Consider the following 14,447-nt stretch of genomic DNA (forward strand, 5'->3'; position numbering starts at 1 on the left):
GGAAAAAAATGAGAATAGCAGTAATGACATATCACTTACTTCAACCTAAGATTTCAACCTGAGAACTGATCTTCCCAAAAAAATAATTATCTGAAATGTCCCGAAATGCAAGGGATGATCTTGTGCATTTTATCCAATAGCAAGCTCTCTTTGTTTAAAATAATAATCCTGCCTGCCTGGGCAAGACAAGGGCGACATTTTCAAGCTGTAGCTATGGAAAAACAAAGCACTTGTTGTTAAATGTAACAGTTTAAAGACAGCAGAAGACTCTTTCTATTATGTTAAACTGAAAGTAATGACAGCATTGTACCACCTTCTGTGCTTTCTACTGATCATTCTGCACAACTTTCCATGATGTCAATGGGAAGAAAAAGATGCTACAAGTGGAAGAATTATCCTCTCTTTCCTTTCTTTAGGCAGAAGAGGGAAGGAGAAAAAAAAAAGAAACAAGATAAAGTCACGATTGAATAATAGGGAATGAGAAAGTGCAGGACACCGAGTCACAAAAGGGACTTGTTCTCCACAAATAAGGTACTCTAGAAACTGTAACAGACAGTATAAATCAAATGAAGGAATAAAGTATATATAATCAGACTAGAGAAAAAGCAAAGTAGGGGAAGATAGCTATGATCTGGAAATGCTGGCAGTCAGAGGTAGAAGTCATCAGTCACATTTCTTAAATCCACCCTTTCATTCTAAAAATACATGAAGGTACATTTTTTTATTAATCTCAGAATAGACAGACACCTGGGGTCCCATCCTCAGCTGGTAGAAGTGACTGCAATCCCATCAATTGTATAATTAAGCTCACGCTTCATGTCATGCTCATCAATTCACACTCATCTGCTTCACTGAATCAAAATGACTGCAACTTAAATGCAGGATTAATAACCTTTCTCTTCTAAGAACGGATCAGTTTACTGTACTTTTCTAAAGCCCAGTGCAAAAGAATATAATTAGATAGCAATCTAGCTGCAGTATAGTTAAGCTCACAAGACTCCTCAATTAACTTCCAACAATGTATCTATACTGCAAGAAGTGATAAAATCATATTTTTAATTAAAAAATAAATTCTTCAAGTAGTTATAATTTGTATCCTTTAGATCTCAAAACACATAGCTAACAATATCTTTAAAAGTCTAATTTAAAAATGAGCAAAATCTTAATGCAGCCAGCAGGTTGCTTGCTTTCCCCACACCCCAATTCAGCAATCTCAATATCTAAGGCAGATGTGTCACTTTTAGTCCTGTAAACATACTAGGGAAAATACACAGGAAACAATTATAACTGGGTACATGACAGATTCTTTATTCTCTTTGGGCTCAAATTCATTACTCCCATTGCTTTAATATAGATTAAATATCTCAGCATAGTTACATTTACTAAAGTACACATTTAGGAATGCTGAGAGAGAAGGGAAAAATTATCTTTCCCCTATATCTGCTCAATCTCTCACATTGGGAGAGTAAAGATCACAGTTTTAAAGGACCAGGACTACTTTTTTGCATACTGTTTGGCACAAAACGTCCATGATCTGTGACTAAGCTTTGTAGGCAGCATAATTATAAATTAACAACAATAACTCATAGAATGGTCTGGGTTGGAAAGGACCTTAAAGACCATCTAGTTCCACCCCCCCTGCCATAGGCAGGGACACAATCATGGAATATGCTGAGTTGGAAGGGACCCACAAGGATCATCAAGTCCAATTCTTAGCCCTGCACAGGACCATCTCGAAGAGTCACACCATGTGCCCAAGAATATCATCCAAATGCTTCCTGAACTCTGTCAGGCTTGGTGCTGTGACCACTTCCCTGGGGAGCCTGTTCCAGTGCCCAACCAGCCTCTGGGTGAAGAACCTTTTACTAATATCCAACTTAAACCTCTCCTGACCCAACTTCAGGTCATTCCCTTGGGTCCTGTCACTGGTCACCACAGAGAAGAGATCAATGTCTGTCCCTCTTCTTCCCCTCACAAGGAAGTTGTAGACTGCAATGAGATCTCCCCTCAGTCTCCTCTTCTCCAGCTGAACAGATCAAGTGGCCTCAGCTGCTCCTCATACAGCTTCCCCTCAAGGCCCTTCACCATCTTCGTTGCCCTCCTTTGGATCCTCTATAAGAGCTTAATATCTTTCTTTTATTGAGGTGCCCAAAACTGCACACAATATTCAAGGTGAGGCCTCACCAGTGCAGAGCAGAGTGGGACAATCCCCTCCCTCGACCGGCTGGTGATGCTTTGCCTGATGCCCCCCAGGACACGGTTGGCCCTCCTGGCTGCCAGGGCACTGCTGACTCATATTCAACTTGCCATCGACCAGGACCACCAGGTCCCTTTCTGTGGCACTGCTTTCCAGACACCTTTCATTAGACCAAGTTGCCCGAAGCCCCACCCAACCCGGCCTTGAACACTTCCAGGGATGGGGCACCCACAGCTTCTCTGGCCTTGTTCCAGTGTCTCACCACCCTCACTGTAAAGAATTTCTTCTAAATATCTTATTTACTTACCCTCTTTGAGTTTAAGGCCATTACCCCTTGGCCTTACCTTAAGGCCATTACTACTACATGCCCTGGTGAAAAATTCTCTCTCCAGCTCTCTTGTAGGTCCCCTTTAGGTACTGGAAGGTGCTCTAAGGTCTCCCTGGAGCCTTCTCTTCTCCAGGCTGAACAAACCCAATTTTGTCAATCTGTCTTCATAGAAAAGGTGCTCCAGCTCTCTCATTATCTCCGTAGGCCTCCAAGTCCTTCTTAAGTTGGGGGCCCCAGAGCTGAAATCACTCACTAAGTTAGGAGAAAGACACAGTTACTTTTCTCAGTTTTTCTTAATTTTTAATGTTAGATTACATAATAGCTCCTGGCCACCAAGAAAAAGCAGTGAATCAACACACTCCTCAGATCAGACATGTCTTGTGTGTCACATCCACCTCCCTTCCTCCCTCTCGCTGTCCCATTTTTTAAGCACCACCTGCTTCACCCCTTAATCCCTTCATAATTAAAGACCAGCTACTTTGCACCAATGCACTTTTGCCTGCCTAATGGGGGTCATCTGACTGTGTAGACTTCCTCTAGTCTTCCCTAAATAAACTTGACCTACTCTTGGACGCATCTACCTCCAACATAATTGTATTCCTATTTAAAACCAATAAAAATAAAGCTTATTTATATGAAAATTATTTGAAAACAACCCATTTTAACAGATACAATGGCCATGTACTCTGTTGCAAAGGCCCTATATTCAAAATAAAACAAATTTTTATTTTTTAAAGCAAATACTACAAATACATTGAAAACCAGCTCACTTGTGTGCCACCTCGATTCCTGCAAATGCACTGCCTTACGTCCAGGCAGTCTTGCTCTGACAAACCTGGAACTTGGAGTTAGTGTGACACTAATTCTCTGCACACAGGCCACACAAAACACTCCTCAATCAGAATAGCACCATCTATCTGGACCTGCCCAACTCCAAGTTTCATTTGTTTTTCTCACAAGTTTTTTTGCCAGCATACTGAGCTGTGAAATGAAGCACTTATTATTCTGCTCCTAATGTTAAGCTTCATGTTAAGGCCTTCAGAGTTTTTGGCATCATTAACTTTTTGGCTTTGCCAACTCAGTGTTTTGCAGAATGCCATTACAAGGAAATGTGTCTGCTTAGTGAGGTTGTGAGTGGGGGCATCTGGGGTTTAGGCCCTGGGTATCTGTGAATTTCCTATAGAAACTTCTGTCGGGCAGGGTCTGAAGACAGAGGCATGCCTCATGCAGCCAGCCCAAGTGACACAGATAACCATACTGCAGGAAGGGAGGCTATTTATCAGAGCAGGAGACAGATAAGCACTTCCAGACACACCATACAGTCTCAATATTTGAGGTCCCTGAATCATCCTCAAATACCAGCAGAAGATGGCAGCTGCCACAGGCAGATTTTATGTTTTTTTTCCTTGAAGATCACTGGGAAGATGAGCCCTGAACCAAGGAGGGTCAGCTTCTCCAACAGCTGCTTTGGGCACAGGTAATGGCAGGCCAATGGGTAAGAAAGGCAAGGGGTTTAGCTAAGCACAAGGCATGCGTTGCTACTCCCCTGAGGTTGCATTAAACCACACTCACTGGCAAGAACAACATTCAAACCTCTAACCTATCTTTACAGATCACTGAGTCTGAAATCATGCCTATTTTAACTTCAGTACCTTAGAATGGTCTAGATGGAGAGCACAAGACAGTCTTTGTCTTCTCTTCACTCTTCTACTACCTTAAGTAAGGAGATTTTTATGAGGAACTTGTTGCAGGATGGACATAAAAAAATGTACTTTTCTGAAATAAACCAGTATTCCAGTGCTTGCATATCTGCTAATAACTTCCATTCATATCTTTATCCCTATTCAACTTAATTGTTAAAACTTACTCTCTTCTTACCCTTCCCTGTCCTTGATTCCCATGCACAGCACATAACTATGACCAGAATACTGCTGCTCCCTTTTCTGGTCATGTTCATGCTCCATATTTCTGTGCAGAACTGGACACAACTGAGAAGCCTTCTAATTCTGGATCTAGCTGTAAACCTGTTTCCCATTTTTGAACCTCTCCCAAATGAGTACAAGCTATTATCATTACATACTCTAATTCCTTGTGCTTACTGCAGGCTTCATCATTATTGCTCACTATCTATGCTTCTCTGTTTTTTGAAGCAATTTAAAATCAAGAGAACACATATTTTTCCTCTACCTGTAATATGTGACTTCCAGTTTCCTGTTATTTATCTCTGCAAAGACCTCATGTAAGTCTTCAAGCCTGCATTGTGATTCAGTTTATATGAATGACATTATTCAGCAGCCTTTTTTTTTTAATCAATAAGGTTATTCCAGTAATGGTTCCTTCTTCACTGTCATCTTTTCTTTGCTATCAAAGCTGCGGCAACACCTGGCGCACTACATGACTGAAGGATTTACTATTGCAAGACCACAGGGCTTCACTGGTTCTTCATCTGCACATACTAGTGTACAGCTGGCTAGATAGTTTAATTACATGACAAACATCATTCTCTCTGATTATGACTTTGATTCCTTCTTCCCACAACAACAAGTTAATAGCTGCCATCTACCTAAAATACTTTGAGCAGAAGATAATCTTCTGTTCTTGGCATAATTGCCCCTCTGACTCTGTAATATACACACATTTTACTTGTCTCTAAGAAAAATCTGGATATGTTTAAATACAACTATCTCAGATCACTTTTTAATGAAAATTTAGCATGCACCAGCCCAGCAGAAAAAGTATCTGAGGCCTTCAGAAGATATTCTAACTAGACACATTCACACCACATCCTCCTCTAAAAATCTGCCAGCATTTCTCAGCGTGACCTATCTGTGATCTACTCAGTGCAGTTAGGAACATTTTAATTAAAGTGAGAAACATAGAAAGAGGAATTAGTTAAGCACCTAAAACGCCTGAGCCAACATCAGCTTCACAAGTTACTACTAAATCCACCTGAAGCACAATGAAAACAGTTATTCCAAGGAAGCTATGCAAAAGTATTTTAAAACTTTAAGAAGGTTATGAGAAACCTGTTCATAACCACAAACCTGCACCACCTTAGTCCCACCCAGGTGACAAGGCAATTTCCTAGTGAGGAAACTGGTAAAAAGAGAACACCTGAACAAACAGGTGAACACAGAAAAACCTAACTCTTTACTGAAGAAGCAAACATGGAAAGCATCAGGTCCCTTTAGCTCCCATTTATAAATATTTACAGAATATAAATAATACAGTCTTTTAAATTCATACCATACATAGTTTTAAATTATGCCTTCCATACTTTACTTACAATTTATAAGTTAGTAACTTTATTTGTTAGGCATTTATTAAATACAACTTTAAAGTGTGGCACAGGTACTGAAGAGAGACAACTTATACATTTAGATGGCTAAAGAGGAAGGTGTTTCACAAACTAAAGTAAAACTCAGACAAAAACAGAAAGAAAGGTTCAAAACAGAGGGAGAAATAGCTTGGGCAGGATCTGGTCCTAACAACTTCATTGATCAACAAACAAAAGCAGCCCTTTCAGCAGGAAAGCACATGGAAGTAAACTGTGCTGCCTGCTACATAAACATTTTTTACTGGGAAAACCAACACTGTATCTATAGGCACTTCATGCTTGCATGAATAACAAAAGTGTTTTCAGAGTGTAACTTCATATCTCTCTCTGCCTAAAGCACCACTAAAGCCATAGTTCCAGTGTTATACGAAATGCTAAACTTTTGCATTTGAGAAATAAGTTGTAAGATAATAGAATTTAAAGTACTTTTAACAACAAAAACATTAAAAGTCTAATTTTGCCTTTAGAACAGCAAAGCTGAAAAGTGACTGCTTTCCATTACACATTTTAAGTAGTTTCATTAAGTTAAAACACTTTACTGACTAGGCTCTTGGTGGACAGCAAGGATAAGTGCAGGCTAAAGTAAATGGTAACAGGACAACTTTACAAAAACCAAACCCCAGAAGACCAACAAAAACACCCCAAAAGCAAGCATTTTTCCTGACAGGCCTCCTTGCTTTAGAAGGAACTCACTGCTCAAGGCATAGCTTTGCCTTCCATTTCCGGAAATGACATAAGGCATTAGACCTTGTTCTGGTTTTATATCCCCTATCTACTTCTCTGAGCATCCTGGATTCTCCTTCAGTGATTAGAAATGCAAAGATACAAAAATTACTCAAGAAATGGATCCCTGACTACGTAGTTCCTAAGCATCTAAAAGCCCATTAGTTGGACAACAGACTGAGAGAAACTATTGTATCTGGCCATGGGATATACACACAACCATGACTTCTCCTTACTTCTGGAAAGCTGTCTTTATAAATTTTACTGCTTTATTATTCTTATTTGTTTGCTGTAAAAGCCTGGGATTTTAGCTACAACCATGACAACTCTTAGCAACCAGCTTACATAAGAAAACTTCATGACAGGTAATGTGAAGAAAACACAGAAATTCCTAATATTTTACGCAACTCTTTGCAGTGGGAACTTTCTTGTCTGCTTGGGGATCTAGTAGCAGATCCTTCACTTTAGCATACCATTAAGCCCATGCCACTAATGTAAACACAATACCTTTTTACTGGAATAAGTGACAAGTAATCAAAAAGTTCAAGAAATCTTACACAGAAGTAATTAACAAGAACAGCATTTTAGAAGCCCTTTTTATTATCCAGAGATTTTAAAGCCTACAAGCACAGAAAAGGTAAAATATGCCAAGCAGGAGAGGAAAACTGGAAGACAGTGTAAGACCTTTATCATCATGGTAAGATGGCACTTGAGGCAGTATCACTTCATACATGTTGCATTCTTGCACTTGTTATACACTTTCAGAAAAGAACATTTGCAACAAGATCCTCGCTGATACCCTTCTATTTCTTTGTACAAAGTGAAAGAGGGAATAACAGGCAGTACAAGAGAAAGAAAAGGGAGATTTACTGCTAAAGTACAATACAAACACTTCCTAAATGTGTCTTTTCCAATTATTCACCTGCAACTCTTAACCACACCATGGATGCAGAAGTGTAATGATGATAGGCTAGTTAGATATTATGATTTTGATCCATGGATCTCAAATATGGCTAAGCAACATTACCTCTGTCCTAGAGAATCAAACAAATGAACTAGTATGCCTAGGGTTTTGGAGAAGGTCAGTGTGACATCTGATAGTAGAATCCACATTTGTCAGTCCCCTCTCACCATTTCTCATACATAATGGGTTCAGAGAATGCAGCAGCCAAAAGGCACAGTTTAGAGAGCACTGATATGACTAGAGCATACTACATATATAAAATTTGGCATTGCAACTGTGCATTTCTATGAGATATAAATACAATCTTATAAAATTACCCTGCCCAGATCTCATACGTATCTACTACCCCAAGACGTATTTTCTAATTAGAAAGAAATATTTAATTCAACCCTTAAAACACATTCTGAATCAAAGGCAGACTACGGTCTTTCTAAACCCAAATTCTAGGATTACACTAATATAAGATACTAAATGATACATAAATTTCTAAATATGGTCACACAGAACATCCTTCAATCCCTCTGCAATCTCCTGCCAAGCTTGTGCCACATCCTTCAAGCAGCACGCAGCCTAAGCAAAGCATCTCAAAAGTTCCATGCGTTTCTGTACTGTACTAGTTATTAAGGCATGTCAGGACAGCATCAGAAAACTCATCTTTCCACTACTGTACTTTACAACACTGACAACAGAATCAGATTATACTTGTGCTGCCTCACAGTAGGACTCATACCAGCAGTCCTGTGAAAATAAGAATATACAGGAGAAAAAATAGAGCAAGAATTTAAAAACATGTTTTAGGGTTTGATGTGCTTGTTTTAACGTGTTCTACATTTTATATTTTCATGGTTAGAAAACTGGCAAAGTTACAAAGCCTCATAACATTGGTCCTAGACTTTAGAGAAGGTATCTCTTTTATATATCTTTTTCAAATCTCAATTCTATTCTCAGTTCTCAGGTGTAACATGAAACCACTGAAATTTTCTCAGCCTCAGCAAACTGAATTTCATCCTGTGACACGTGTCATAAAGCTGAAAGCAGCACAGGTTCAAAGGGTAAAAGAGAAGCATTTGCTTGCTTAAAATCTGATGTACACCAAATAACTCATTCCACTCATGTATTTTCTCTCCTTGTAGTACAAAAAGCATGAAAGAGCAATTATTTGGAGCTTTGTGCACTCTTGTTAAATATTTAAGAATCCTATTAAATATTACAACCCTACCTTTTTCACTTGACCTCCTCTTCATGTGATCTTATTAACACAGCAGCTGAAACTTCCACCATGCAGTGAAATAAGCAGGTTATCACTAGGTGGTTCAATTACACCAATATCCTCCTGACCTTCTGTGAAGTCTTACCTCCTGCTTTCCATAGCAGGGCCATGGTGAGCTTAGGAAGGCAGTATGGAGACAACACAAATCCCTTGATAACTAGAACGAATCCTGATGCCTCAAGTAGCATGTGCAGCCAGGCACTTTTTTTTCTCATAAAATAATTATACTAAATCAGCTCCAAACCATCAGTTTTGCTCTGTCCTTAGGGGAAACGTGAACACAGAACAAAACGGTCAGTGCTCCTTGGTAAAGCCACCAACCTCAAACACAAGGTTAGGGAAGATGCTGCCCTCTCCAGCATAACACAGGCCTGCTTTGGTGTGATAGCCACAGCATTGCTGCTGCTGCACTAACATCATCATGTGTTCCTTATCCTCACATTCCCACTATGAGGCTGACCCTCTGTCCAGATTCCTATATGTATTAGTAACCACATGAGTAGCTAGCAAGGAGAAAGAGGGAGAGAGAAGGCTGTCCAAGATGCCAATGCCATTTTGCCATTTGTACACCATTTCACAGCATTCCTCAGCACTACCTCCCACCATGGAGACCTCAGACCACCTGACTGTGAGGTGGCAGGCGCCACTGTGGTAGGGAGAGGACTACTGGGCTAATGCCCACGATGCTGCCTCTCTGTAACCTCTCATGCCAGATGCAGCTAGCTTGAGGACCACAGAAGGAGCATGTCAGCTGCACACAGCAGAGGGAAGAAGTGAGGTGCTAAAGGCCTCAACCAGGAGTCATCTATCACCTGAACTAACCACAGCTCTTACCACAATACCCAACAGATGAGTGCATACACAGCAAGCTACTATGGCTACAATGCACAACTAGCTGAGGATGCAGAACACCTGTCACGAACGGCTGTAAGAATTGCTAGGACAGGGAGATGCCTCAAAAACCCTTTTGGAGGCCTGAAGTGCAAGAAGTTGGTTGAGCTACCTGGGTAGGAAAAAGGGAGCAGAAAGCTGCACACCAAAGCTTTGTCAGAGTAAGAATCAAGAAAAGTTACAACAGAGAAAGAAAGTATGATTATATCTGGATACATAAAGAAAGGGAGAATAATTGCAAAAGGAGAGAGACGTTTTATGAGCAAAGCTCCAGTGTTAAAAAGTCACATAGATTAAGACATCCATTGTACTGTCATTATTAAAGGACATTCATAGTTTTAAACTAGAAAGCAGAACTACGCAGAATAGTCAGTTAATGTGGACTTGGAGTAGAGTGAGTATGATGAGAGGCAAATACACAGTTCTGATTTTCCTCTCTTTCACAGAGAAACACTGTTCTTCAGACTTCCAAACTTTTCACATGAAAAATTACTGACAGTCATTTGAAGGAAAACAAATATGCTCTTACGGAATTTTTAGCACCTAGCATAAATATAGCTGGTGTGTTCCTGGACCAGCTAGCTCTAGGACCATTAAGAAGAAAAAGTAATCAAAGAGAAGAGCACCCAGAGACTTAAAGACACATTGTCTGTAAAGTGAAATTTATTATTTTTATTATACATACAAATTTGCTTACATGGAACATCTAGTTATTTTTTAGAAAATAATTTTAACTTTAACTACTACTACTCTGTCTGGTTGACTGTCTCATCTAGTTCATTCGCATGAATGCTGCAAGGCATATTCAATATGCTTAAGGATAACAGTAATTCTGTTTCAGTCCATGAAATCTCTCTACTACTTTAAAGTAAATATCAAAGGACTTAACTTTCACAGTCTTTGGGGCATGGACAGGTATTATGTTATGCCTTGAACCACACAGAAACTCCTGATGTTTAGCTGTGACCTCTACCCAGTACCTTGATACAGTTACTCATAATACTTTTCTCCAGAGTTGCATTAAGATTTATAAGGTTGATTCATGCTGCCATGTAAAAATTCTGACAGAAACGATTTTCCTGCTCTGAAGAAATGTACATTTTATACTTGCATGTGCATGTTTCTTGAACATGAAATTGCTCTACTCAGGCATAGCCTCCCTTAAAGACAATACAAAATGGCACAAACAACATATTTATGCAGAAAAGTCCTTCTGAATAAAATCTTTAAATTGTTAAACATGAATTCAACACTGCTTTTAAATGCATAGCTTTTACTTTGTCTTTTCAGTTGGAATGCAACCTCCCAGCAGAGCACACTGGAACAAACCATTTAGGATTCATTTCTCTGTAGGCATCTGAAAGTTTTTTAGAGGCAATTCATAAACTCATTCAAACATATACAAGTTTCTCCTGCTGCTTAAGCAGATATTTGAAGTGGAACTTTTTTCCAAGAAAATTGCTATTGTTTTGTTAGTAAACTCCTATAACTATGCTCTGGAAATTGCACAGTGGGTTTGAAAAATTCAGATTTCTGACCAGTGCTTAGATGTACTTAATTGAATTTGACAGCATTAGACACATGCAGGTTAAATTCTTTTTGCCAGCAAGGCTCCATAACTGCAGTAGCATGCACTTACTCAAGTCTAGAAGGAAGAGGGTATTTTGGAACAAAGGTTTTCTGGCATGCAAGTATATAGCACAAAAATCTTAGCTTGTACTACTTGTTTATCAAAGCAATATTTTATTTTTTGTTTTAGTAATGGGAGACTTCTGAGAAACTGCAGAAATAAAACACACAAGTGAGAAACAAAAGAAAAAGTGACTTAAAACTGAGTATAGGTAAGATGAAGCAATTCAAAATGCTTTTATATTCATCCAGAAGAAGAACTTATTCAAGACCTGTGGAAGTAACAGAGTTGCTGACCCAAATATACACTAGCAAAGCACATTTATTGACCTGAATTTTTAACTTGCACTAAGAACCTATTTACTGATCTTGCTAATCAGAGAAGGTAAAAAAATCACATCTACAGATACCACTATCTAGCTAATTAGAATCTGATACTGTTTCCCATCAGTTCTACAAAACAAGAAATGATCAAAGTCTTTATCTTATGAAGTTAATGTTTAAAGAACAGGAGCTCCCATCATAGTAGCTCTACAGATGTATTCAGAAGTTTAGTTTAAATAACAGTCTATTCTATAACCTTAATACTGACTTCTAAAAACCCTGTGAACTGAGCCACAGATGTATTTATTTTGCCAAGCAGCTTCAGCCATGTATCCATTAGGACAGCACATACACCACACTTGCTGGAAACACCTTCTCCTTCACAAGCATCATGAACTCAAATTTTGTGCTGTATTCCTTTACGTACAACCATATTTGCAGGCAAGAGTTGTCTCTCTAGTGTATGTGTTTAAGGCAGTTTTTAACTATTCTGGAAGCCTATTTTTTCAGTTAGTTTCAATGAGCATATGTTTCCCTCTTACTTCATTTCCCTGTTTTATAGATGACATAAAATGTTTTCTAAACACTCTGCTTTTGAAGAAATATTTCTACCACCTGCTTAGTACTGGTGACTTCCAGACGTGTGGCGAAACCATGAGGTTCTTTAGAAAACAGAAGCAAGATTATAAATGTGAGCAAGACCAGTGTATGCTAAATACCTTAGGTTGACCCAAACATCATTTATAGCTCGCTTGAAAAGTTTGTTCTTTGGAGGTCAATTAACTTTACCCAGAGTGTAAAGTCATGTATGTATGTATGTTAGTCCTAACTGTTGCAATAGAAAATGTTCACCTTAAACGAACGGAATGCCGTGTTTGCAAAGCTGAAGAAATATTTCAGCGGATCCAATTTTAAGCAGCTCTCGGTCCCAGGGTCCCTGCTGCTGGAGGTGCCTCCCGCACGCCGAGAGCTCCCAGGACGAGGACGGCGATGCTGCTCGGGCTCGCACCGTCCCGACCGGCCCCGGGAGGCAGCGGCTGGAGCCTGACCGGGGAATAGCTTCCCGAGGAGGGACGGACAGCCGGGCAGGACACGGCAGGACACACAAAACTACTTCAAACCCAGGAAGCCCCAAACCCTTAAGGGACTAACTTAACCCGGAGTTGTCTGCCAGCTACCTGACCGTGAAATGCCTAAAGCCAGCAGGAGGAGAAAGCGGCCGCCACCACCTCAATCATAAGAAAAGCCAGGGGAAGCCCGGGTTGGGATGGAGGACGGGACGGAAGACGCATCCGGGCCGAGCCGGGCCGGGCCGTGCCGCGCTCCCCGGCCGAGCCCGGGGCCGCCACCACCGGTGTGGTGACAGGAGCCTCCCACGGTACCGCTCATGGGCACCGCGCTCCTCTCACCGCCCGGTGCCCGGGCCGCGCCTTCCCTCGGGCTCTCCCTGCCGCCGGGCATCCCCGCCCCGAACTCCCGCTGCCCCCGCGCGGGCTTGGCCCTTCCCGAGGGGGGAGCGGCAGCCCCCGGTGGCGGAAGGTCCGGAAACCCCGCGCCGCCCCGGGGGGCTCTGTCCAGACGAGACTCACCTCGTGCCTGCGGCTCCATGGCAGAGCGAGGGACGCTCTCGCCCCGCGCACCCCCGGCTCCGGCGGCGCTGACAGCCGGGCCCGGGCCGCGCTGCCGCCCCGGCCCCCGCCCCCGCGCCAGAACCGGGGCCGGGCGGCGCCACCTCTCGGCCAGGCGCGGGCGCTGCCACCGCCGCTCACCTGCAGCCTCCCCCCTCGTCCCGTGCCATCCCGAGGACAAGCCTCGTCCCGGCGTCCTGCTCCCGCAGCCAAGCCCCTCGTCCTGGGCCAGCCCCTCAGCTCCAAAGGGCCAGCACCCGGCTTCCTCAGCTGCACACTTGTTGTTCTCCATCTCCCCCGCGTAATGCCTCAGGTCACGGCTGCCCCCGCTGAGGGAAGGCACTTGGGACTTCTCCAGCGGGGGAGCAAGGAGCCCCAGGGCACCGGCAGGTTACGCTCCCCACCTCAGCAATCAGGAGTACCTAGCGTCAGAGCGGCACAGTGAACTAGTTAGGTGCCTTTAGTGAATGAGTATTTGGCTTATCTGAGCACCTGTGGATGTCAAGTACTACTACCTCCTATGGTAGAAGCATGGGAATACATCCAAAGGAATACTGACAGAGCCTATACTGTCACATATACTTTGCAGTTTAAGTAAAAATGATTTTATTCGTTTTCCCAGCACACAGGTCTCTATCCTACTATTCACTGGAAGCTGGAGTGCCTATATATAGTTCACACTGCAGTGCAGATTTACTCTATGTTTTGCTCATGTCAACATAACTTCCACACTCTGTTAACAGTCCACACTACCTTCACTTGTGGAAGGGTCCAGAATACTTGTTTTAGCAATGCTGCATTCGCCATGGCTGACAGTCCATGCATTTATCAGTCAAACACCATATGTATTTTGAGTATATGATACTACCAAATGCCTCCAGGATATACTAAGGACACATAGCTTCTCAAGACCTGTAATACTAAAAATAACAAAGCAAGAGAGTAAATGCAGATGAAGGAGGTATTGGACATTGTTTGAGAAATTGTGCAAACAGATAATAGTGTAATTGAAGAAAACAAATCCAAAAGAAAATGACTATGCAGTTTGGTTAAAGAAAAAAAGAACATTCATAGCTAGAAAATAATGTTTCTCCCCTTAAGATATTGTAGAGCATAGCATCAAATCTACTTATTTCTCAACTTTGCTTTTATAAAA

At 41.5% G+C, this 14,447-nt stretch overlaps 1 protein-coding gene across 3 annotated transcripts in view; it reads right to left on the bottom strand.

Moving 5' to 3' along the window:
• TPD52L1 (TPD52 like 1) overlaps positions 1-13,608 on the bottom strand; it is a 54,450-nt gene extending 40,842 nt beyond the window's left edge. Inside the window, exon 1 of one of the 3 annotated variants that reach the window (XM_027691978.1) lies at positions 13,433-13,608. In XM_027691978.1, coding sequence (XP_027547779.1) covers positions 13,433-13,583 — 151 coding nt within the window. In that variant the 5' untranslated portion in view covers positions 13,584-13,608. Of the gene's footprint in view, positions 1-13,252; positions 13,337-13,432 lie in introns of those variants that run through there. The other 2 variants (XM_027691969.1, XM_027691987.1) reach the window with 2 other exon arrangements.
• Between the last annotated feature and the right edge of the window lie 839 nt (positions 13,609-14,447).

Source organism: Neopelma chrysocephalum, unplaced genomic scaffold (assembly GCF_003984885.1).
Source record: "Neopelma chrysocephalum unplaced genomic scaffold, ASM398488v2 Primary Assembly neopelma1_23, whole genome shotgun sequence".
Lineage (NCBI taxonomy): Eukaryota > Metazoa > Chordata > Aves > Passeriformes > Pipridae > Neopelma > Neopelma chrysocephalum.